At 34.9% G+C, this 25,600-nt stretch overlaps 2 protein-coding genes across 4 annotated transcripts; both read left to right on the top strand.

The window, feature by feature from the left end:
* The first annotated feature begins 1,629 nt into the window (after nt 1-1,629).
* MBLAC1_2 (Metallo-beta-lactamase domain-containing protein 1) lies at nt 1,630-9,990 on the top strand. Of its 2 annotated transcripts, XM_012943190.3 has the most exons (4): nt 1,630-1,734; nt 2,420-2,858; nt 6,960-7,256; nt 8,256-9,990. In XM_012943190.3, the coding sequence occupies exons 2-4, from the start codon at nt 2,490-2,492 to the stop codon at nt 8,298-8,300; spliced, it is 711 nt and encodes a 236-aa protein (XP_012798644.1). In that variant the 5' UTR covers nt 1,630-1,734; nt 2,420-2,489; the 3' UTR covers nt 8,301-9,990. The 2 variants fall into 2 exon arrangements, with proteins under 2 accessions (XP_012798644.1, XP_051065468.1); XM_051216849.1 differs by lacking the exon at nt 6,960-7,256 and having other exon boundaries at nt 8,256-8,504.
* A 90-nt stretch (nt 9,991-10,080) lies between these two features.
* MS3_00008518 (uncharacterized protein) lies at nt 10,081-24,213 on the top strand (the record flags this gene model as incomplete). 2 transcript variants are annotated; one of them, XM_012943191.3, is made up of 4 exons in its annotated part: nt 10,081-10,347; nt 13,723-13,874; nt 20,824-21,048; nt 22,522-22,924. In XM_012943191.3, the coding sequence occupies exons 1-4, from the start codon at nt 10,225-10,227 to the stop codon at nt 22,922-22,924; spliced, it is 903 nt and encodes a 300-aa protein (XP_012798645.2). In that variant the 5' UTR covers nt 10,081-10,224. The 2 variants fall into 2 exon arrangements, with proteins under 2 accessions (XP_012798645.2, XP_051065467.1); XM_051216848.1 differs by having other exon boundaries at nt 10,081-13,874; nt 22,522-24,213.
* Nucleotides 24,214-25,600: the final 1,387 nt, after the last annotated feature.

Genomic DNA, 25,600 nt, shown 5'->3' with positions numbered 1-25,600 from the left:
GTGACAGTCATTTAATGTTAAATATACATACACTGGAAGGTTGACATAATGGATACAAATAACATTGAAAACTACTTACAAAATAAGCTTGTCAGGCCTATCTCCACATAGCTCCCCCCAGAGTGTCCGGAGGTAACACTGGTTACAATAACAAAAATATGTAAGGATATGATATATACATGTATACAAAAATAATATTTACAGTTATAGCTAACAGAAATGTGGAGATGAGTATGGTATGTAGCAGAGATGTAGCATAGCAAAATAAACTTACACACAAAAAAATGAAGACACTGTCATTTAATGTCTTGGTTGGCTAACAATGATGATAATAATGTGCAAAAAAGCTAATGACCCAAAAAATTGAACTATTTATTTTTGTGTACAATAAATGAGTAATTAAATAGAGTTTACTCGTTTATTATAGTAACAAAAAATTTTTTATATAAAAAAAATAAATGTGACAAAACGAATAATTGTGGAAAAATGTGATTATGTACACTGTGAAAAGGAAAAAAAATTTTTGGGGCGAAATTAGTAGTGTATGACATCGGCAGGTGTGTGCTTTGTTTTTTTATTTTTTTAAATCGACGAAATGGACATAACGCTTGGGTTTGTTTATAAGTCTACCGGAGCGTGTTGAACAAGAAGGCTTAGTATTAAGTTATTTATCCTCCACTGGTTTTTCAGTCATTGGTGGGAAGGGTTGTTTGTCAACGGCGTTGGCCTCTTGGACTTGAGTAGCTTCATAGAAAGCAGATTTTATTCTGTCTATAGAAATGGTCTGCTTGTTGCCATCTCTGTTGATGATGAAGTATTTTTGTGTGCGTTTAATTACTTTATATAGACCTTCGTATTATTGTTTCAATGGTTTTTTAACCGCATCTACTCGGACGAAGACAAATTTGCACGTTTCAAGGTTTTTATCAAGTTGGACTCGATTGTTGTGTTTGCGAGGGGATATTGCTTTAATATTCTGCATCGTTTGTAATAGGCGACTTGCGAAGTGAGTAGAATCCCCGTGCGTTGTAGGTTCATAGTTGACTAGTTGACCAGGTAACGTTAGAGTTGTACCACAGACTAACTCGGCGGCTGTACATCCAATGTCTTCCTTTATGGTTGAACGAATACCGAGGAGTACAAGCGGTAAGGCATCGCTCCACTTTGATGAGTCAGCTTGCGCCATCAGTGAACTTTTTAATTGGCGATGGAATCTTTCAACCATGCCATTAGCTGCTGGGTGGTAAGCTGTGGTTTTAATGTGGTTGCCCCCTAGAAGTTTAGTGAACTCCTGAAAAAGGACAGATTGAAATTGGGGACCACTATCTGTTGTGATTATTGATGGCATTCCATAGTTAGATATCCAGCGGTCGAGGAAGACTGAAGCGACTGTTTCTGCCGAAGTGTCTTTTATGGGGCAGGCTATGGTCCATCTAGTAAACCTGTCTACTGCGGTGAGAATGTGGGTGAAGGGACTGGACGGAGGCAGTGGACCAAAGTATTGGATAGTGTACATTCATCATCAAAGACCCTGAATGGTACTGAAACAACTACCAATGGGCACAAAAATTATAATGATTTATACAGGCTCGCCGAAAGAGATATTGGATATTGGGTGATAGCCGTTAGTCTGATTTCTCGAAAGCTGTAGAACTCGCGGGTGATCCGGTCTTACATCGTTCCCTCCGTCATATTCCTTGTTGTCCCCTATTTTGGGAGTCAGAGTCAAAACAAGTGAGCTCCTTACGTGTAACCTAGTGTTTCTTAACGTGATGTCTCCTTTACTTACAACGTCTGGTTTCGTACCAGTTTAAGTAGCCCGATTTTGAGGAAAGTTTTATCAATTATATGTAAGCTGCATTAGAAAATTTAAGGTTTCATGGGAGTGTGATAAAAACCTAAAAATTCCAGTTGGTCTAGGGATTTTCTTCGAGAATATAGGCCGGTGAAATCCCCAAAATCGACCTTTAACAAATTGTCTAGATGTTGTAGAAATCTCAAACTTCGAATTTCGGGGGGTTTCGGAGTTTAACCCAAAGTCGTAAAAATTACTAGTTTTTTCCAAAGTATGGTAAAACATCGGGAAAACCTCAAAATTTGCACAAGAGTTATAGGGACATGCTTATCCGTGTATTAAGCGAAAGAAAACTAGCAGTTATTTTAATCGAAGTCTGATCACACATTTCATGTTTTAAGATGTTTTAGTTCTTTCAGAGTTCTTGATAGCAGTTGGCGACTCTGGTTCGCCCGCTTATTGAAAAATTGCTTTTACTTGTGGGTGATTTACTTCTTCCAGTTTCAGACTCAGTCTTTTCAATTCACTTATCACTTCGTGTTACAGTATGGTTCTATTTTCACCACATGTGAATTGGTTCAACAACCTTTTTAGGCGATTTACTTTTGTTTATTCTTTATTCAGATTCCCTATTCATATACTGGTAATTCATCCAAGTTTTGACCAGAAATCTTATAATTAAAATCACGTCGAAATGGGTGCAGACGGTTATTCTGTTTTTGTGCTTCATGAAGGACATTATGCAAGATCCCCTGACTACGTATATCGAAAGTGTAATACTGCACTAATTCGTGGTCCAGCAGGTGCTTATGTGGTGAACCCTGGGTCTGTTTGGAATGGGCTTGAGTTGTTATCATCTCTCAAAACTGCGGGTATTCACGAACCTGAAAAGGATATCAAAGGTGTCATATGTACAGATGGTCATGCTGAACATGTTGGTTGTATGAGTACATTCGGCTGTGCTGACATAATGATTGTTGGATACGATATACAAATGCGAGGCGACAAGTTCTTGGAGCACGATTTTTCCTGTGGAATAACACCGTATGAATTTGATGAGAATGTAAGTTCCTGTGGTTTATAGAAATGTTGATTAGGAATCCCTCCTCTTGTTTTAAGATTCATTCATTCCATGTCATCTTCGTAGTTTGTGTTGTAGATTATCATGTCTAAAAATATTCATCATCGATTGTTCACTAGTGGGCTGATGTTCAAATTTATTAAGGACTGATCCAAAAGTTCTTCATTACCTTCTGATCTGCACTGCTAGTCAACACTACAGACCACGAAGTATTTGTGTTTGCCTTTTGAGAGACATGGATAGCCGTTCATTTTAAACTAAAACACCCCCCAATTCCCAATTTGACTTCGTAATTTTTTTCCTTATTGTTTTCGTCTTGTTAACCTCTATGATGTTTGTTATTGGACTATTATATTGACCTGGTATTTCATGTATATTGGTTTTCGGTGGATTAGTCTGACCTGTCTACTCAATGGCCTATCAGTATGAGCTGTGATCTAACAACCATGATCTCATAATCTCGTGACCGCAAATTACGAAAGATAGCATTTGACCACGCTGTTTATTTATCTAAATAAGTAAACATTGGTACAAGGAGACGTCAAATAGATATGCGCCACATAAGTAATTTGATTTATGTGAGGGCTGGATTACTGATCAAACGCTCAAACCGAAAGAGGTGGCTTTCTTAGGGGGCCACACCCCAAGCCTTCGACCTAAAGGTCTAATCCATAAGGCAGTGGAGCAACGTCAGGAGATGCAGTCTCATGGTACTCGATGACCAACAATTGGTTCATACGACATTTGTTTCCTTAGGATCCTGGAACCCATATGCACCATTGGTTTGGAGTCAGGGTTTCCCAACTCCCCTAGGTAGATCCTCCGTATCCATCAACCCGGTTAGTGCAGGAAATTCGCTTTTCGGCCTCTCAGTTTCGTAAACAACACCCACGTCACGAGATTTATTTTATTTGAACACATAAATATTGGTACACGAGTGCGCCAAATATATATGCGCCACGAGAAGGGAGTGAGTAGGACTTCCCTGGCAGTAGTTGTATGCACGTGGTCATGTGAGAACATTTCGAGAGGGAGAGCTGACTCTTCCCACTCTCGGCTGTACCAGGGCATTTGGGGGCTTTGACCATGTGGTTGCAGCAGATACATGAAGGACACGCTTCCGACTATATAATGATATTCAATGTTGTCGATTACAGTCTAATAATTACTCATTTAAAGATAAAAATGCCCGTGCCAAAGTACTTTCCCAAAGATTTTTCCATTGCTAAATTGTGTTTAGTATTTTCCAGACCAACTACAAAAACATACATTTCGTCACAATCTCAACAAAAAATTCGCTACTGGTATGTCATGATCCAACATAACTTGATACTTCGGTATGGCTGCAGTTCAGGGTTAGACGTGATCAGTTTGCAGTCCACAAAATTAGTGCTACCATCCTACAAGGTAGCTGACATCTGCAAAAACCGAGATTTGCACCGTTGTGGTCGATTGTTTTTATTGTCTAGTAACCTGTCACTTCGTTTTAAACAAAAGTTGAGAGAACTAACCAGAGTTTAGACTTGGTACCATGTTTTTTGTAGTGCTACGTGGACGTACCTACGTCAGACAATAGGCATTTTAGTAGTATGAATTTGTAAGTGACATGCCAATTATCATTTCCTACATTGGTTCAAAATAAAACTCTGAGATTATGACTGATGATACTCGTCGAGTTTCTCCTTGTTCCTTCTCAGTTTATAAAGTCTACGCGCCTGAAGTACTTAAGTGACGGTTTGTCACAAATATACTAGTCTACAAAGTATAGACCACTATACTGTTTTTTGTGGCTATGATACTATTTAGTGAAATTTGATTTGAACAGGTTTTTCACAGTATGCAGTGCCCATTTTAAAAAGACTTAATCGTATTGCTAGTGTATATGTCTTTGTGGAGTAAGATGGTATAATATCTACTTGAACAGGTGTACCTATCACAGTGACCTGATCGCGATCGGTTCACGAATTCTGAATAGATTCTCTTCAATCGGTAGATATGGTTACCTGGCTGTTTTGCATAGGCATTGCTAACTGAAAACTGTAAGCCGTAGCTAGTTGATAATTATATTAGAATCATTTTTGTTGAACGAGATTACTAACTAATATGGCCTGTTCATATGCTGTCTCGTCGTACGGTCAATTTAGACATGTTTAAGCACTCTTCAGTAGGTCAGTTTATTTCTTTAGTATGTTTCTGAATAATGGTATATAAATATCTGACCAATGAAATGTCTTACTTAAGTCCCTATGTCAAACAGGGATTACTGATTTTAAAGACCTTTAAAGTTTACTGCTCTCCCTAGCTTTAAAATAGTCTTTACAGCGTTGGACGTCTAATCTTGGTGGATATGGAGATTCCACCTAGGGAAGTTGGGAAACCCTGATTCCAAACCATTGGTGCACATGGCTCTAGGATCCCGAGGGAACAAATAGCATGTGAACCAGTTATTGGACGCCGGATACCATGAGATGGCATCTCCTGACGTTGCTCCACTGCCTTATGGATCAGACCTTTAGGTCGAAGGCTTGGGGTGTGGCCTAAGAAAACCGCCTGCTTCGGTTTTGGCACCCGGGCAGTATCACAGCCCACACAAAAATCGTGATTTATGTGGTGCATATATATGTTCGGTACCCCTTTATACCAATATTTATGTGTTCAAATAAATAAATAAATTTCATCGCAGTTCAGAAGTAGCTGAAAGCCATTTAAACAGTTACTCGAAATACCCAATCGTCCCAGTGATTTTAAATTATCATAGATCACCGTTCAGTTCTCGATATTAGATCCACTAACTTATAACGTTTTGGCCATCAGTGTACTTGATAATTTCTAGTTTTGCCTATCATAATGTCTTGCTTCCGCTGCCCACCACTACTGTGTGGGTTGTATGTCTGTTTACATTTAAGTTGCTTTTTTTCATCCTTTTAAAAGCTTAGTGGGACAAAAGCGGAGCTAGACGTTGTTAAATGAAATGAACTCAGGTACTGCTAGTTGTGTGCAGGGAATTAGAGCTTCCAGGTTGTCTACATAATGAAAGCTCACTTTACTGGGAAACGTACTGTTTTTATTTTGGTCTGATGGGTTTGAGAATTCAACCATGTAGCATAAAAAATCTACTAGGTGTTCACACGACGTTTTGTGAATTGTTTTCGGTCCCGTAAAGTTGGGTGCTTTCCATTCCAATACTTATATCAAACATCGAATGTCCTTGGGGTAGTGTACTTGTTGTTTCTGGAACTAATCTTTTGCAGCTATTGCTTTCATATGTTACTAGGCCGCATCACTTGAGATGCTTTATATTAATTATAGGGACCTTACTGTTACAACTTTTGTACGGCTAACCGTACAATATTAGTACCATATCGAAATGTTATTAGCATAAATCCCTTTCAATAACTGAAATGATTTTGTTATAATACTCTCTTACGGTATAACCCAGCTATTCCTATTGCTTAGTATTCTTGGACACTAATTCACTCGACAAGTCCCCAAATCAGAACACGGTTGAACAGGAAAGAGATTATATTCCAAATAACAAGGTTAGATAGAAGCAAGTCGCAAGTAAGAAGCACAATAGGAAAAACGCCAGTATATTTATAGTTTTTACACGAGAAGATTTCTAGATTGTTCTCCAAGTATCGACTAGCGCTGATTGGATAAGAATTAGCCAAAGGTAGTTTGGAAACGCGACTTGTTTGTGACTAAATAGTAACGGAAACTCAGTCATAAATTATATCCGTTTTTATTAGTTACCTTAATTGTTTCGTGTGACTTTAAATTCTCATAGTCCTCCCAACCTGAGGTTTATTAAAGCTATCGATTGCTAAAATACTGTTACTTGTAAGTCCACCTTGCTTATTTAATTTGTCAGTTGTTATCATCACTTCATCGTTTTAATTAGTCAATGCATAAGATAGGCCGAACTGAACTGCATATGAAAAACGGATGATGAGAATAAATAGATGTACAAAATTATATTAACACATTCCGTTGAAGTAGATTTCCTCGCTTATGGTTTCATAACTTGATTGAAATGAGGAGATTCAATTGATAATTTCAAATATGCTCTTCATATTTTTTCAGTTTTGTGTTATCGGAACTCCTGGTCAGAGAGGTCCACAAGTCAGTTTGATAGTAAATGGTCGTCTTATAGAGTTGAAGACTGGTGAGTGTCGTGAATCATGTCGTATAGCTGTTACTGGGAACTTGTTTATGGATGTTCAAGATGCTAGTCGTGTAAGCTTTCTTGACACGCTGGAAGGGAATTATGGAGAAAGTAACTGTGACAAAGAAAATTTGATCAACGGTTGGCGTCAAAGCCGTATGTCTATTTTAGAGCGAGCTGATTGGGTAGTCCCTGCTTATGGTCCTCCCTTCAAGGTAAATAAAGGTTATTTTCTCAAAATATTTGTCACAGTATGTTTAAAGCTGCTGATGCAGTTGATATATTTCCAATTTCTCCCCTCTCATGTAACCTGTTTACCATATACTGATCCTTGTACTTGGTTTGTAGCCACACACTAAGTGTGAAGTTTAGTGATACTAGACCGTTTTACAATCGCGGGATTAGATGAGGCGGGGTTCGAAACAGTGACTCACTGACTGGAAGTTGAACGCCTTAATCACTTAACCATTGCTCCACAAAATACACCCCAGTTTCTATAAGCTATTCTATCTAACAGGTTGTTGTAGAGTAGTCGATGATTACCGTTCTAATAATTGTAGCAATTTTAGTCTTATGCTTATTTTTATCATATCTATTTAAATTAGGTTTCATTAACCTTCTGGTTAAATAGCTATTCAAACTACCTACGAAACTTCAATATTGGTATGGCCCTAGCTAGTAATTATAGTCATCATATATCTGTATAGATTTATAAATGCTTCTGAATTTCAGTTGCCAGTAATATGGTGCATTTACCTGTAAGCTGAATTTTTGTCGTCTGAGTGTTGAATCAAGTGCCGAAGTAAGATATGTAAAATCAGTTCCAAAATGACATCTCATTATGCTGAATTCTTTGTGGATTATCACTACCTCTGGTGGTCCGATGAAGTTGCCCATACTAATGCGGAAATGTGAATACTATTTATGAATTTAGGTGTATGCGTTTGAATTGTTCCATCTGTATTTATGTAAATGGTTACCGAAATAGTTAAAAAGTAGCGTTGTGGTTTCTTTGATACTGATGGTCGTATTAAGTAAGTGAGTTGATAAAGAGTAGTGCAGAACATGTCCCAAAACCGGTCTAAAATAACGACAGTGTCGAGACGTGAGCATATTAGCAATATATGACACAAACGTATTGAGTAAATTGATTTGTTGCATCGTTTCTCTATTTATTGAATCAAACATACAATTGTTGTTTGTTTGTTTTTCAGGTTAAACCAGAATATTCTTCAACACCATGCGTTGAACTTGCGTAGTGATCTTACATTTTTGTCCGCATTTTGAACAAAAATACAATATCATTATGGAAGAGATCAATTATCATATTATCATAAAAATAAACCTAGTTACACTTTCAGTGAAAGTACAAATCTGTTTGGTGAAAATACAAAACTTCTTGGATTGTTACATTTCCATTTGTACCAGTAGCAAGTTGTGTTATATAAATGATTTTTTTCTAATTTTACTCTTCTTTTCCCTGATATTTGTATGAAGTTTATGCTACTCGATAACATCGCTGTTTAGTTGTTTGTTAACTTGGGACTTTTTTGTTCATGTAAGTATTATAGCTGTTTGTTAGGTTGCTCTGCCTTATAACTTCGGTAAGTACTCCCCTATTGTGTCAAACTGTCTAAATTCTGCTATATTTGTTAAGTGGGACATTTTTTAAATTAGCCGTCTCGCAAAACGTGTAACTCAAATATTCAACCTCTGTTGATTTGGATATAGTTACACATTTTATGTAAAAGCTATAGAATATTGTTTCCATGTCTAAGAAAGTCCATATGTATGTCAGCCCACTACGTTATCTTTAGTGTACTTTCATCTTCACTTCGACTTATAATTTTTTTTAACAATCACAGAATTTAAGAGACACTAGTCGTGTATGTTTAATTGCAAATTAGTAAAAATCTTTTACCATTGCTAAGGCACTAGCTATTCTGTTCTGGTTATTATTTTATAATCAATACTTATGAGATAAAGTAATTGCTTAATGTATAAAGTTGTTCTGTTTCACAGTTACTGGGTTATAAGTTTGAACGCATCTTCATTTCGGTTTAAACAACTGGTTATCACTAGCCAGTAATGTAGTTCAAGGCTTGCAATATACGAATGTATGTTCTTCGTAGATGTGTTGCATCAGAAGTGATTTGGAAGATACCAATTTACATTTAGTGATATGTTTATTGATAAAGATAATAATACTTTTTTCTTCAAGTGATATTTCTTATATAAATTGCACTAATTCGGAATAAATAAATAAATAAATGCAACTTTAACCTAATAAAAATCCAAGTATCTACACATGAATCACATCTATCATTAAATCCCTTAACTCCTAGGGCAGAGTTCAAATGGTTTTTTTCTGTTTAACGTTTTTAGCAAGGTTTTCTATGGGATAGAGTTGCCGACCCTATGGACAGCCTTACTCCTTTATCCGGGATTGCGACAGGTAGTAACCCTAAATGGGTTCTAGTAAGAGTTTATTGTTAAGTTGCCCCCAAATACCGAGAGTGGGGAGAGTCAGCTCTCCCTCTCGAAATGTTCTCACATAACCACGTGCATACAACTACTGCCAGGGAAGTCCTACTCACTGCCTTCTCGTGGAGTGGGTGTTGTTTACGAAACTGAGAGGCCGAAAAGCGAATTTCCTGCACTAACCGGGTTGATGGATACGGAGGATCTACCTAGGGGAGTTGGGAAACCCTGACTCCAAACCAATGGTGCATATGGGTTCCAGGATCCTAAGGAAACAAATGTCGTATGAACCAATTGTTGGTCATCGAGTACCATGAGACTGCATCTCCTGACGTTGCTCCACTGCCTTATGGATTAGACCTTTAGGTCGAAGGCTTGGGGTGTGGCCCCCTAAGAAAGCCACCTCTTTCGGTTTGAGCGTTTGATCAGTAATCCAGCCCTCATACAAATCGAATCATTTGTGTAGTGCATAATATTTGCTTCCTCGTTGTACGAGTGTTTATGTGTTTAAATAAATAAGAAATATTGTTAAGTTACATAATTTAAAGTGGATAAAATGTTTATGCGAAAAGTTTAATGGTTGAGAAATGAATGCCGATGTCATTAAGATAAATTCACATCACATCAAATGTTTAGTTGAATCATTCATTTGTAATTGTGTATAATCAGAATGAACAAGCCCTTTCACTTATTGGTGTAGATATGTGTTGTTTATTACATTCGAGTTTAATACTCTACGATTTCCTTCACTATATGGTAGAGTATATGTGCTGTTCAGACTTGACCGTGTCAGGTCAGGCTATTAATTTCATAAGTTTCGCAATGGTTAGTTATGTAGGCCGTACTACTATTAGATTTGTTTGGTGTAGATGACTTCAGTGCTCTGATGCGTTTCTGCTTTTATATCACAGTTTGTTCATTTAAAAAAGATTTGGCGAACTATACAAATAGTTTAAAAAATCTGGAAGTGCACATTGTGAATTAAAGGCTGAGACGGTCCGTCAACCGGAAGATTATACAGTATCTTAGATCTCTGTTATGAACATCGTTTAAAACTATTTTATTAGTATGAATTGAAGTTAATCAGTGTGTATTTTCCCGTAAAATAGTATAATATCAATAAGTTCACTTCGTATAAAATGATTACGAATTCCTATTTATATGACTGTTACCGAACATGTGACATTAGTATTTTGTTTGCAATACAAGTTAGTCACAGGGCTATAAGACAACGGAAACATGAACTCGAAAAAAATAGGAAGGTTATGAATCCTTCCGGTTAGTTGCTGTTTTATACAAAAATTTGAGACTAAATTCATGTAGTCATCATGATATCGTGCTACAGTCATTTCTGTTTAGTCCCATATAAAATTAACTAATCAGCACTGGAAATTTCAATACTCCAACTATATATATATATAAGATTTCTCTATTGTCCCATGAGTTTATTAATGATAGAAATAATAAGCCTAAGCATGTAGAAAATTACGATATAGTGGGAAACCGAATAACAAATTTGTAACTAATTGAATTTTGTGTTAAGTGTTAATGTAGGGATAAGCCACTTAAGATCGAGAGCGCTGTTACAAGGCTTTTGGGCAAAACTTAAAAATGGATGACTTTTACTGGTAAGAACATGGGCTTGAAATAACCAAACAACTTTCAACTGGTCCTTAACCAATCAGGAAATAGCTTATGCAATTGAATGGTTTGGGGAAAAGAAAAGAACAATATTGCAAAACATAAGCAAATTATACATAAACACTGAATTTAATAAAGTTATCCAAAGGTTCTGTCTGTAAATTGAGAAGATAAAGTCACAAATTCGTCAGTATGCGTGTAGGATATCCGTCTTCTATAAACCTCACAAGGACGCAAAAAGTTCTTTAAGAGTCCTCATATTATCTATGGTTAGAGTTATATATTCAGAACCGGAGACTTAAGGTTCAGTGCGGAAAATGTAGTTGAATTTAGGAACTGGACTTATATGAAATATAAGATAAAAGTCATTTTCGGATTTTGCGCAAATCTTAACAGTTTTCCCGATTTTGATTGACTCTTCCGTATGTTATACTTTTACCATATACTCTTGCCAATATTAATTTACGAAAGACAAATTGTATATCAAAAATTAACGTCCTAAATAAAAGCTTACAATTAAGAGTACACAAAGAATACCTTAAAGCAGTTAATAAGCACACACCAAAAATTCAGATGCTGAAGCATCAGAGAATAGCTTGCCAAGTTCCTCAATTTCGCCTGTTCTTGTACTAGTAGATTCGTTTGCTCACAAAGGCAGTCAAAGTCATCTGACCATAAGCTTCAATTCAAATTAGTTTTGGGTTAATTAAAAATGTTAACTGAGTAGAATGTGTTATATCTTCTGTTATGTGGCAGCACTTAGCCATTTGTTTGAAAATAATAGGTAACTATGCGAATCATCGAAACTAACTACTCTTATCACATGTCTTGTCTTCCAGACAGAATTTTCGCGATTCATACCTTAAAAATGAAAAAAGGATAATGTTCGTTCAGTCTTCAATGTGCGCTTGTAAAACGAAATCTGAAACGGTTAATTAATTCATTCAAAATTATCTTAACCCTCCTCCCCCCCTCTATAAAAGCCAAAATTATCCTGTCATGTAAATAACAATCTAGTGAGTACTAGTCAACTTCGGTGAAAAAAGGAATAATGGATGATTGACAGAGTCATGTGTTGGAGTAGTATTTTTCCTATGGTGTTAGTTTTCTTACTTAAAACCTATTAAAAGTAGATAATAAGTCCCGATTACTGATTTTGATCTGGTAAATGTAAAACTGACTATATTATATTGAGTAACCTTTTTTTCTCAATTAGATTCATATGTATCTGAACATATTTAGTCTAGATTGTTCAAATTAACCTTGTTGACTAAAATGAATACTCTTCAGTTATCCACGTATGAATAAATAAAAAGATGTCGTATATTTATGAGAACCATCTTTATAGTATATACTTTTATTCAATTAGTTCTCATTTAATCATGTTATCTACTTAGTTCACCCAATTTCGGTACATAAGAAAAAGTTCTCTTTGCAAAAAACGGGGTACCCCAGCCGTTGTATATGTAGAAAAACTCTTCTTATTGTGGACCATCTTCATAAATGCTTCATCTTGTTTTCATATTCTTGAGCAGAGTTCAATTACTGATCTATTTCAATAAGAACCTCACTTTATCGATTTGGACCACATGTGATCTGTTTCGTTTTAACCAGCCAAGTATTATAATTTGTCTTATACATAAAAAAAACAAGTGGCTGAAAACTGAGTACATAGACTTAAATGCATTTGATTATTACATGAGATTTATGGTGTAAATATATATTATCGACATCATTACCAAGGTTTGAAATAATAATGTCAAATAGATTGAGTATTGGGTTGATTGTTACTTACTTACTTACTTACGCCTGTTACTCCCAATGGAGCATATACCGCCAACCAGCATTCTCCAACCCACTAATAACCTACTAATATATTTGTAATATCCCATTGAGTAGAAAAATTAGATTTCCTGACGTTTCTTTACTCATTCTTAGCCGATTTTTTCAGAGAATAAACAAATTAAAGTAACCCAAGTTTAAATAATAAAAAGGGACAAAGCAAAAATATTTATTACGATCAATCTAAAAAAAATGTCATGTCATTCCAGTCAATGCGATTTTTTATGAGATATACTTGTGTATTTGTGTGTGTTAATAAGTGAAAAATATGACATTTGTAATGTAAAATAATAGAGTGACATTTGTATGTTTGGTAATCGTTTGAGATGGTAGCTCGAATAGATGGTCCAAATCAGTAGGATAGTAAGTCCTTCATTAGAACCTCCTCCTCCACAAATGGACCCTTCCACGGTGTGGGCAACCGAGAAATAATAACTGCCCGCATACCTCTAATAGCACTCAAGATCACTGTATTCATAATCAATCGCCCCTCTTCTTTCCTATTGAGGACAGTAGGATTTAGTAATATATAGAAAGTTTCATCTATTCGCATTTCTTTGTAGTTGGAAAATTCTTTTTGTATTATTTTGTTATATTATCCAAGAATACTTTTACTAACACATTTCATTCATTTCTTCTGAACTTATTATCTCCTTAGACTACTTATATACATATTTAAAATATAAATTCTTGCTTTTATTTTAATCATTAAAATAGGCTAATAGATTACGTCAACATTTCACTCATCAATTTTCGTGTAGTTTAAAGAAACCTATACCTAATTTATATTCAAGATATCTATATCAGTACAAATTAAAAAAACAAAATAAACTATTAACCGCTGCAGCTATTGATGCATGTAATTTAAAGTAAGTTCATTATCTTTTTTATCAAATTCAATTGTTTCATTTTCTTCTAATTTATTCTATTTCTACAATTGTCTAAGTCTACTAGCATTATAAACCCTCTTCTAATATTCTGAAACTCAATTAGGTATTTCATTACGTAAATTATTGTTATAATTATTATTGGTTTTATTCAATATTATATTTTTGGTACAATATAGAATTCTCAGCACAAAGTATTTCAACAAGTTCCCTTTTCTTATTTCTTGATTGACCCTTGTGATAAACATTGAGTGGTCACTAATTAGATGTTAGCAGTTAAATAATCGACATCTGATTAGTGTATATTTTTTTCGATGCATATTGCCAGCAACCACAATGTCTCTGATTGTGCTCTTTTGTAAGTTGTACAGCAAAATGTAGTAAACTTTTCTTAAACGCACCTGAGTAGGTTATGCGACTAATAGATATAATATGTTAAAACAAACAAGAAAACTGATAACTAGTTGAAATATCCAGATGGCAGGTAGAGGTAGCTCAGATATTCAACCAGGTCGCCTTCAAAAGAAGAGATTGAAATTTGTACGTATAGTAATAATGTGAGATGTTAGCTCGAATAGATGGTCCAAATCAGTGGGATAGTAAGCTTTTTTTTCTATTGAGGACAATAGGATTTAGTGATCTATAGAAAGTTTCATATAAGGGTGAGTAGTAAACTTTCATTGATTAGCACGAAAAGATAATATGCATTCAACGTATTAATATATATATATATATATATATATATATATATATATATATATATATATATATATATATATATACTCAGAACGTCCAGTTAAATCTTGGCCAATAACGTGCATCCGTTAGCATCTCTCACCAGTCATTTGTTTTTGACTTGATATGTCTGATTGGTTCAGCGTATCGTAGCTCAAGTGAGGATTCTCATTCATTTAATCTTAAGCTTCAAGTCTGGTCGTACTAACTAGCTTTTTAAACCTATGTTAGAATAATGATGTTTGCATATATAACTCATGATCTGAAGGACAACAAATAGCGAATGTATCTACTCCATTGTAGCCCATTCTGAGCCATGTCATCCAATGTCTTTAACCAAAAATATGAAATACCATACCCCTGTTCCTTTCTAGTTGGCACACGTCAACGAGGTGTACCTGAAATCTTGAGGGTATTGCTGGCCACATGTGGGATAAGCAGAATTAGTGTCACTGGATTTTTCTGCAAAAATTTATGATCTATATGTATAGTGTAATTTGTCAGTCAACAGTCATTCGTTTAGGTAAAGACCAAAAATATAACTTTGTACTGTTCATTGCATATTTGGTATTTCGTTCTTTGTCAACAACCGTCTGATCTGATCTTATTTCCTGATCTTTGTAATATAATTAATAATAATAATAGTAATGGTAAAAATAACCCATAAATTGAACGCCTTATCCATGTTAGACAAAATTAGTCTATCGATACTTAGTTATTTTTGGGTTTTATTTGATAAAAACTGTCACTGGTCCAGCTGTTGGATTTTTTATTTGAAGTCATGTCCTTCCATCGTGGGACGATACAACTATTTGAACAGATAAATAACTTTTGCATTTTAATAGCTTTTTTTTACCCTGGAAAGAGATTTCAGTAATGCCTTGAAACCGATTTAATTGTTCGATTAACAAATAACCATATAGTTAGTGAATAAACTTTATGACAGATAATTTGTAGTGGTTGAAATCAATCGCCGTTTGGACTATTCATCTATGATTGTTTGCAACAATTTATTCTATTTTCATAAGTCAGTTGTTATTTCTACTAAGGTGCTGACACCAGATATAAATAACCATTCTTTTGTATCCAACTAATAGGAGTCTCATTTTTCATAGTGTATTTTAATCATGTTGTTCGTTTTGTCTATTTTGAACAATTGAAGCTTATTATGTTTAGTGGTCATTCTAGTCTGATACTGATATATACGCGAACCCGATTCGCTACTTTAGTGAGAAAACCAAGAGTGAGTAAGAAGCTACCAAGACATGGCATCAGTCCAGGAGTAAGCTCACTATTGGACTGAGGCATGTAGGCAGGTGCAGACTGCGTGGTTAGGGTCAGTGTGATTATCGTAACCGATAGTTGGGAACTTCGAATGACGGCTCAAAATTGTCTTCAATGGTGCGAATGCGTCTACTCTACCTTTTCGTAGATCCTAATTTTTTAAATCCTGCATAAATCTTTTTATAATCTCACTAATCTATATTTTCTCAAATTTTATCTTGTGTGCTTAGTCTTCTCTCTTGCCACTAATTATTGTTTCTGCCTCTGCTACTCTGTGATTTGCCTTGACAATTTCGTCTCGATGTGCTAATGGAGTATAGCATTTTGAACGGATGTACACATTTGCCAGGTTTTATGTTGCATCTGATTAAGAAGCGAACTCGAATTTCAATGTATACACAGACTCATTCATATATATATATATATATATATATATATATATATATATATATATAAGCCAAATCTTAACTGGTAGCATGAACCCGTTAGCAGCATCTCTCACTTATCATTTGGCCCTAAATCGATGTATCTGACTGATCCAGGCCATCAGTTACAACAAATATATTTGTGTTATGAATTTGCCTTTTATGAGTTGTGACGAAATGTCATTGAGGGATTGTCAAACTAATAGGTAACATGCGCCTAATGATTAATGATATGTAATAATACAATATAGCCGAGTGATGGCTACTTACGCGACTGCATTGTACCAAACACATCATTTAATGAAAATCTACTAAATCGTCAGCTTATCTGGTATTTCTATTTAGTACCTAACTCACTCGATGGTTTCAGTATACGTGAGCAACGCTTCGAGGTCGTTTGCCATCAAATACCAGTTCGTATAACAGGATAAAATTGTGACATTATTTCTGGTCAATTGATTTTTGTATCACTTCTGTAAATGTCGTCCAGCGTGACAAGTGCGAACTCTGGTTAAATCTGTTATTTCTAGTCAATATTTTCTTTTCAATTCAACATGAACTCCGTTCAATATAGATGACGTGAACTCTGGTGAAGAGTGACATTTGCAATGCTCGTGTCAACTCAGGTGTACTATAAGCAGTGTGTTTTTTATAGTAACTTGGTGTATTTTCCCTTGTATTCCATATTATTGTGTGTAAAATTCGGTGTATAAATGAGTGTGTATATGTCTAAGGACGACTTATGTTAGCTATGGGTTTGGGGACGCAATTTTAATGAGTTAATAAGACTTTATTCCCACCAGTCTTTTGTGTTCTAACTTTGTATCGCGAGAATTACAGTGTTTCACGAATGTCAAGTATTAGAAATAGGACTGAAAATCCAACAGTGGAGATATGGACACAACATGAACAACAACAACAACAACTATCCAGTACTTCCTAGTTTCCAATGATTGTCTCACTAAAGTAAGTTTACTACATAATCACTTGAACAATCTCCACAAAGTACTCATCCGAATAATAAAACTAATGATAATAATAACAGAATCAATCATATAAATTTGAAGCCATGTACAAATAAACCAGATTTATTGCCCGAAGACTAATGATACAGTTTACCAGTTCGAATCTCGTTTGATTTGTTTAAACTCAAGTTCATAATTCAATAATTGGGAAATAGACAAAGAAAAACAATCAAATAACATTTACAAACAGAATTTAATTTTGCAAATCTTAAGTGTTTTTTTTTTAAAAAAAGGAAATTATTATTATAATAACAAGTTCATCGAGATGACTTTAATTCTTCCTGGTAAAATTTTAAAATGCAATCTCTTTAAAAATATTATGTGCTCTATATTATCCTAAAATATATAAATTACCTGAATATATATCTGATGGAATGGACACATCAAACCAACTAGTTTTTTTTAAGGCTGAATGGTAAATCAGAGATACTGATGGGTTCACCCTGTTGTTCAGCGTTTAGATTCATTATCTGAGAGAGTAGAAGACAAGTACGCTATTGGTTGGATATCTGGTTTAATTTTCTTAGGGACACATGTCTATGTTAAATGGGTGAGTTTATGTATATGTTTTAATTCGTGTCGACCAATACAAGCTTCTTAGTCAGTTGGCTTCGCTTATATATATGTCAGTATCAGATTGGGACAATCGCCCAACTTTAATTGAAGGATGTGAAAATAAGTCGATAAGATACAACCATAGGATATGATGCCTTAAAAGAATCATATCTAAGCATTGTGTTACTGTTACTAAAAACTTATACTTGCTGAACATTATATTTATAAATGAGCATATGTTCTTTTCGATATAATAATTCACTTCAAGGAATGTAACTTCTACACCCAACAAATTCATAAATAAGAATAATCACTTACGGAAGATATTACTAAGCGAATACTTTACATAATAAATTAAGTAAATATTTTTTTTAAAAAACGAATACGTTTGACTTATTTGTCCCTCAATTTATTGATGTTATTTTCTTCGGGTTATTTGGAAATTATATGTATGTTTAAGCGAGATGCGATACGTATCCATGACCTTGTAACGCGTCCATTTTTCAAAATGTTCAGTATGTTGGTGGCATCTAGGATCTCGGAACATTTTCCTGTTCATTACTTGGTAGGTGAGCACTGAATATAAGAGCATAATTTTCACTGAGGTTTCTATTTCAAGCTCTAATTTCCAATTTATTTGCTTCTTCCATCCGGAAAGTTGGAATGCGCTACAGTAGCGTCTTCATAAAAGACATGGCTTCAGGTGATTAAATTGAAATCCTCAGTACACTATTATATACAGCGCTGATACCTAAATTAAAGGAAAAATCATCAAAAATGCTAGATATTTCACTTTTATTGAGTACTGAAGAAAGGATGGTTAACTTAAATACCGTTTAAGCATGAGAGAGTTGAAGGGGAGATGTTTCCTGATCTTTATTAATTTTTAGATTTATGTTAATTAGTTTTTAGAATTAGCGTTAAATTACCTAATTTCTAAACGTATTATTATCGGTAAACAAAACGAGATACTTTACATTTTTGTAAATACAGTGGTTTCGTGATTGTAGGTTCAAATTAATATATTTTAATTATCAAAATACTTTAACGTAAAGCGTGTAAATATGTTAAAACTTATATTGACCAGATGCCTAATAGTGCATCAGTATTTTGTTATCTGATATGTATGGTACAAATTATTCAGTGCAAATAATCATGTTTACTAATTCTCTTGAATACGATAGATATTTAATATGTCATTAACTAAACGTTTATATGTCTGATACAAAATCAATATGGTTTTTTTCGGATCATATTAGCCCACTGAACGGTGGTCATAAGCAAACTCTAAGCTTTCTAAAATTTGGTGAATAAATATTCCTAGATTGCAATGTTTGTGTTCGTAGAATGTTTTTGGCCTCCAAATGCCGTGGTACGGCCGAGAGTGGGGAGAGTTGGCTCTCCCTCTCGAAATGATCTCATGCAACCACTGCTAGGGAAGTCCTACTCACTGCCTTCTCGTGGCGGGGATGTTGTTTACGAAATTGAGAGGACGAAAAGCAAATGTCCGACACATTAACCGGGTTGGTAGATATGGAGTATCCACATAGGGGAGTTGGAAAACCCTGATTCCAAACCACTGGGCTCCTGGATCCTGAAGGAACAAATGGCATATAACCCAATCGTTGGTCACCAGCTACCATGAGACTGCATCTCCTGACGTTGCTCCACCGTCTTGTGGATCAGAAGTTTGGGTGAAAGGTTCCGGGCGTGGCCCCCTAAAAAACCACCTGCTTCGGTTAGGGCACCCGGACAGTATCCCAGTCCTTACACCAATCGAATTATTTGTGACGCATATATATTTGGTTCCTCGTTGTACCAATGTTTATGTGTTTAAATAAATAAATAGAGCGTTTCTTGCTTTTTACTCATTGTTTCTAACAGTTGGATAATATCCCGAAATTGTATTGTAATCCTGGTTACTAATTATTTCAGTTACATAATTAATTGATGCAGTTCAGTGACAAAGTACCTAACTGTGAAACACATGTTATTTTAGGGCTAGTTATACTACGTGTATGCTTAAAACAGTGGTTAGAATGATGTCTGAACATGTAATGTGTTGGTTAAATGTCGAGTCATTTATCTCTAATGCTCACTGCCCGATAGTATCAGCAAACACCTACTAACGTGTTAATTTCCTTAGTATGGGTTTGTAGCTTCCTATTGTTGTTATTCAGGACTACAGATGGTTAGTCTCTGATGGAGTATGTGAATCCTGAGCAGATTACCTCGGTATAACCATTTGGCCTCAAGTTCTAGTAAACTTGGTTTGTGACCAACAGTGGACTGCAGAATGTCCGTTCCGCCCTACTTGGGAATCATCGACTTTACGTCCATGTATCCCAATGTCTATGTTCACATGGTGATTTGTACCTAATATATTACTCAGCAAATGGTAACGCCTTATCCATTGAGTTACTTAGTTCTGATAATTACTAGCTTATTCAGTCGGTATGATGTTTATATCACTATTAGTAAGGATTTGAGCTCAGTAGATGACTGATTGAACGTTTGAAGCAAAAGGTACTGGGTTTAAGTTCTGATGTAAACATCATCACTGTAATACAAATATATTCATCTGTTCAATCCCATCTCACTACTAGGCACAATTCAGCTTGACTAAAAAATTTATTATTAGGTTGTGAAAATTGCTTGAATTTTATAGAAATCATGAACTGATCTAAGTTAAACCACTAATGAAAACCTGAAAGCATTGAGCAGTCGTTTCGTCCTAGTATGACACACTTCAGCGGTGTACAATCCTTCGTGTGAGAATCAGTTCATGATTCCTATATTAAAAAATAAATAAATAAACTTTCTACTTTAAAATTTTCAACGTAATTTATTATAAATAAAATTAGTGTTGTCTGATTACACAAATTATTCAATTCTAATTTTCTTAAGACCTGGTGATGATGTATTAGAAATTGGATTTGGACAAGGTTATGGTATTAAATTAGCTGCTGAATGCGTTGCTCCTGTTACAATTAACCATTGGAAATCTTCACGAATTAAATTTATACTAGAAAATGCTTTTTCAACATCAACTATTAAATCCAATACATTTAAAAATGATGGTCATGTTTATGGTGTTGAAATTTCTGAATATATGCTACAAAAAGCAAAAAGGTGAATTTAATTTATTAATCTCTATGTGTATATTATCATTGAGATACTACATAATCAATTAGTTGGAACTGATACAAGATACTTATCTATACACTAGGTTTTCTGATTTCTTACCGTATAAATTGTTCATTAGCATTACTATACATCATCAGTACTGTCATGTTATACTTAAAAGTCTACTACATATTTGAATACATAATTTATTTTGTAACTTTGTATACATTATGCGCATTTTGTGAAAGACAAGTTGATCATTATTTGATGATCGTTCTGTTCGATTACTCAGAAATACTAACTATTATTTACCGAATCAATGGTTCAAAAAAATTAAACACTCATCACATGACTTAAGGGTTCCTGGTAGTGTACTGAGTGCTTTACAGCTTAGGAACAGTGGCCCCCGTATTAGGATGTATTAGCTATCTAATGCTTTCTGTTTTTTAGTGATTATTCAACTAAGTTTGGTTTGTAATGAAAATTTATATATATTTAGGGTACAATTCAATCAGAAATACTGTTAACACAATCTAATGATTGTTAATCTACATGCTGCATAATAGATAGATACTCTTCTGAAATGATCAGTTCAATACGAATATTCCTAAATGTATAATTATGTGTTATTTCTTGTCAAATATTCAATATCCTTCATGAGATGAAAAATTTCACCACCATATCATAGCGTTTAAATACTAATGACAGTAAAGATAATGCAACTGTTTTACTGATTATGTGTTTATATAATAGTTTTTGAACTACATATTCACGTTGAGAAATATGGTTAGAATCTGAATTTCAATGGTTGAAGGTCTAGTGCTCTGATGAGCATATCCCTGGTCTAGTATCATGAAGGTTAATCAATATTAACGAATAATGGGTAATACTGATCAACCGTGAGATAAATATTAGTATCAAACGCAGAAGTCATCCTTAAATAGTTGGTTTAAATAAAATGGTTATATCCAAATCTCACCCATAAAAGTATTCTGTCACTATTCAGCTGTATTCCTATTGCCTAATTAAGTGAAAGTTTTATAACTAATACAATTTCTTTTAGGTTACTGCAGAATGTTTGTAGAAATTGTTAAGTTTCATAGTTTACATCAACAGACTGATCTTAGCAAGACAATCATTGAAAAACAGGAAGCACCAAACATCTCTTTTGTCCCAGTAACTTCCATCAGTTTACCATAATACACAATCATCACTCATTGGAATTGCTGAAACTTGTCCTGCGTATTCTATCTTTGATGAGGATCGTGGATACGCATTGTTGAAGAATTCCGTACAAGAGTGAAACAGCTGTCCAATGCTTTATGATTGTCTAACAACAATCAGTCCATAATGTAAATTACCAATCTATATATGACGTATGAACTTAATTACTATCAAAATATAAAATTTATAAACTCTTAGATTAATATTTTTCTAATGTTATATCATTTACGTGTTAATTGTAATTAATTATTTCAGGAAACTATGGCCTCTTACTAAAACTGATTGCATTGACTTACAATTAAGAAGTGTAGATCATCTGCATTATCCACCTTCCTCAATCAATGCTTGTTTTCATGTGAATTGTTTTTACTTCTGGCCTTCGTTAACGTGTTGCTTACAAAAAATTTGGAGAGTTCTACGTCCTAATGGACGTCTTGTAACTACTTTTCAAATAAATCAGTTAATTGATTTACATCAACGTGGATGGTTTCAGTATGGTAATCCTGATCCCTTACTTTATGTGATGGCATTAGAAACATGTGGATTTAATGAAATTGAATGGTTAAAACAACAAGCAAATTTCAATTTAAATGAAACATATGATTGTATTATCGCTCACAAACCACCCATTCCATTATTAAGTGCTTCAATCTCTTAGTATGTATATTTCCTCACACTTTTCATGTTACTTTCTTTTCATATCATAATTTATACATTATGTATATACATATATAGGCTTAAGTTTTTTCCTTTTTGATAATAAGGACTGGATTTCATAATTCTTCACTAGTGCATGTATCACTCTGAACAGATCGCTTCAGTATTGCCATTTAGTTCCAAGTTTTTCTATAGTTAAATAGCGGCTAGGAGTGAAATCCAAAAGGTTTATTTCGTTTTCTTTGGGAATCATAGGTGTTAGTTATGTCCATAACTAAGCAATTAAATCGTTGTTTAAGCGACCACCACATCGATCTGGTCTGATGTGTCTGTAAACTGCCCTGTTTCATGTGACCTACCAATTGAAAGACATTATTATCCTATTATATTAATGTGACTCAATTTTACTCATTTCGATAAGACACGTAATACTGGTTGGTATGTTTGTGCGTTTCACTTAATAACTGTAATTTCCTTAATTATTGTACTAATCTAATTGTTTTTACGTTCAGAAACAGACAAAATTTAAAGCCAAGTTGTCCTTGTTCTGACTATAGCTTTCACATAGACTCTGTGCTCGCCAGTATCGCGTTTACGGTCCTAGTAGTATATCTGTAGGACAAATTAAATCCTACAATAAGTTGGATATATCTCCTTACCGATGTCGATGCCAACAATGCGACTCGAATGCATTATGTTTTTTTCTTCAAAAGTTAATGTGTTAGATATTAAGCTACCGAATCCTAATAGCCACTGGCTTGCATAACGTGTATGAATGTTTTTTGTAAGGGTTTACATTTTCTCAATGTTAAAAACTGGTTTCTCGTGTCAATATGGACGAACATCAATACTGAGTTGTAGAAGAATCCAGCCGAAGAGTCCTATTTAGAAATAAACGCATCTCCTAGATCCCACTACTAGTCACAATCCAATTTTATTATACTTTCTTATTTAATTCTTGAACTTACTTTGACCTCACATTTGATAAGTGATTTGCATAGACATGGGTTCAAATCCTACATGGGACATTAGTTTTTTCAAAATCCTAAATATGGCTTTGTAACAAAATGCCAACTAGTACGTCACTTATTTCTAAAATCTTCGCCTAACCACCGCCTTCCATTTTGTAGTTTACTCAGGACTCGATCAATCATTGATCATTAGTGAATTAGAATACATGATTCCCAGCATAGTTTTGAAATTTACGGTTTTTATTCCATTTATCTAATGTCTATATTTACAATCATTTTGGATAGTGAGTTTTTGTTTTTCATTCATTGATAAAATGACCTAATGAATTGGACAGAATCATATTAAGTATACAAGTTGACCTTAGTTAACAAGGAAAACTGCTTCACTGGTAATATATATACATATATAGGTAAAGAGAGAAATCATTGGTGAAAAACATTTTCGTTTATTTTTTTTGTCCATAATTGATTACTGGGTAGAACTCCACTATTTTGTATTAACGGTAGTTGTGGTAATATTAGTAGTAATAGTAGTGGTAGTAGACGTAGCAGTCTTAGTAGCCTTAGCAGTAGTTATAGCATTAGTTGTAGCAGAAGGAGTAGACGTAGTAGTCGTAGATTTCGTGGCAATCGTCGTGGACCTGGTAGTCATACTAGTAGTAGTAGTAGTCGTTGTGTTCGTTGTATTAATAGTATGCGTAGCTGTCATAGCAGCAGTAACTACTTACTTACGTACGCCTGTTACTCCTCGTGAAGGAGCATAGGCCGCTCACGAGTATTCGCCATCCAACCCTGTCCTGGGCAACCCTTTCCAGCTCCTTCCAGTTGTTATTCATTCTTTTCATATCTGCTTCTGTTTCCCGACGTAATGTGTTCTTTGGCCTTCCTCTTTTTCGCTTCCCTTCAGGATTCCAAGTTAGGGCTTGTCTCGTGATGCAGTTTGACGATTTGCGTAATGTATGTCCTATCCATTTCCATCGTCTTTTCCTAACTTCTTCTTCAGCTATAAGCTGGTTTGTTCTCTCCCAGAGAAGGCTGTTACTGATGGTATCCAGCCAATGGATGTTGAGTATCTTGCGTAGACAACAATTTATAAATACTTGTACCTTCTTGATGGTGGTCGTTGTAGTTCTCCACGTTTCAGCTCCGTACAGTAGAACTGCCTTGTTGTTCGTATTGAAGATTCTCACTTTTATATTGGTTGATAGATAGTTGTTTTGAGTTCCATATATTCTTCAATTGTAGGGATGCGGTCAGTGCTTTGTCAATTCTCGCCTTTACGTCTGCATCTGAAGCTCCTTGTTCATCGATGATGCTTCCTAGGTATGTGAAGGATTCTACATCTTCCAGAGTTTCGCCATCAAGAGTGATTGGATTGCTGTTCTCCGTGTTGTATTTGAGGACCTTGGTTTTCCCCTTGTATATGCTGAGGCCTACTGATGCAGAGTCTGCTGCCACACTAGTTGTCTTCATCTGCATTTGTTCATGTGTATGCGATAGGAGGGCTAGGTCATCTGCAAAGTCCAAATCGTCTAATTTGTTCTGAGCTGTCCATTGTATTCCGTGTCTTCCCTCAGATGTCGAGGTCTTCATAATCCAGTCAACCACCAGAAGAAAGAGGAAGGGAGAGAGTAGATAGCCTTGTCTGTCTCCGATCCTTACTTGGAGTGCATCTGTCAGCTGTCCTCCATGCACGACCTTGCACT

This window comes from Schistosoma haematobium, chromosome 6 (genome assembly GCF_000699445.3).
Source record: "Schistosoma haematobium chromosome 6, whole genome shotgun sequence".
In the NCBI taxonomy this organism is placed as follows: Eukaryota; Metazoa; Platyhelminthes; class Trematoda; order Strigeidida; family Schistosomatidae; genus Schistosoma; species Schistosoma haematobium.
Note: the sequence above shows the minus strand (reverse complement) of the source record. Positions and strands in the feature narration are given on the sequence as shown.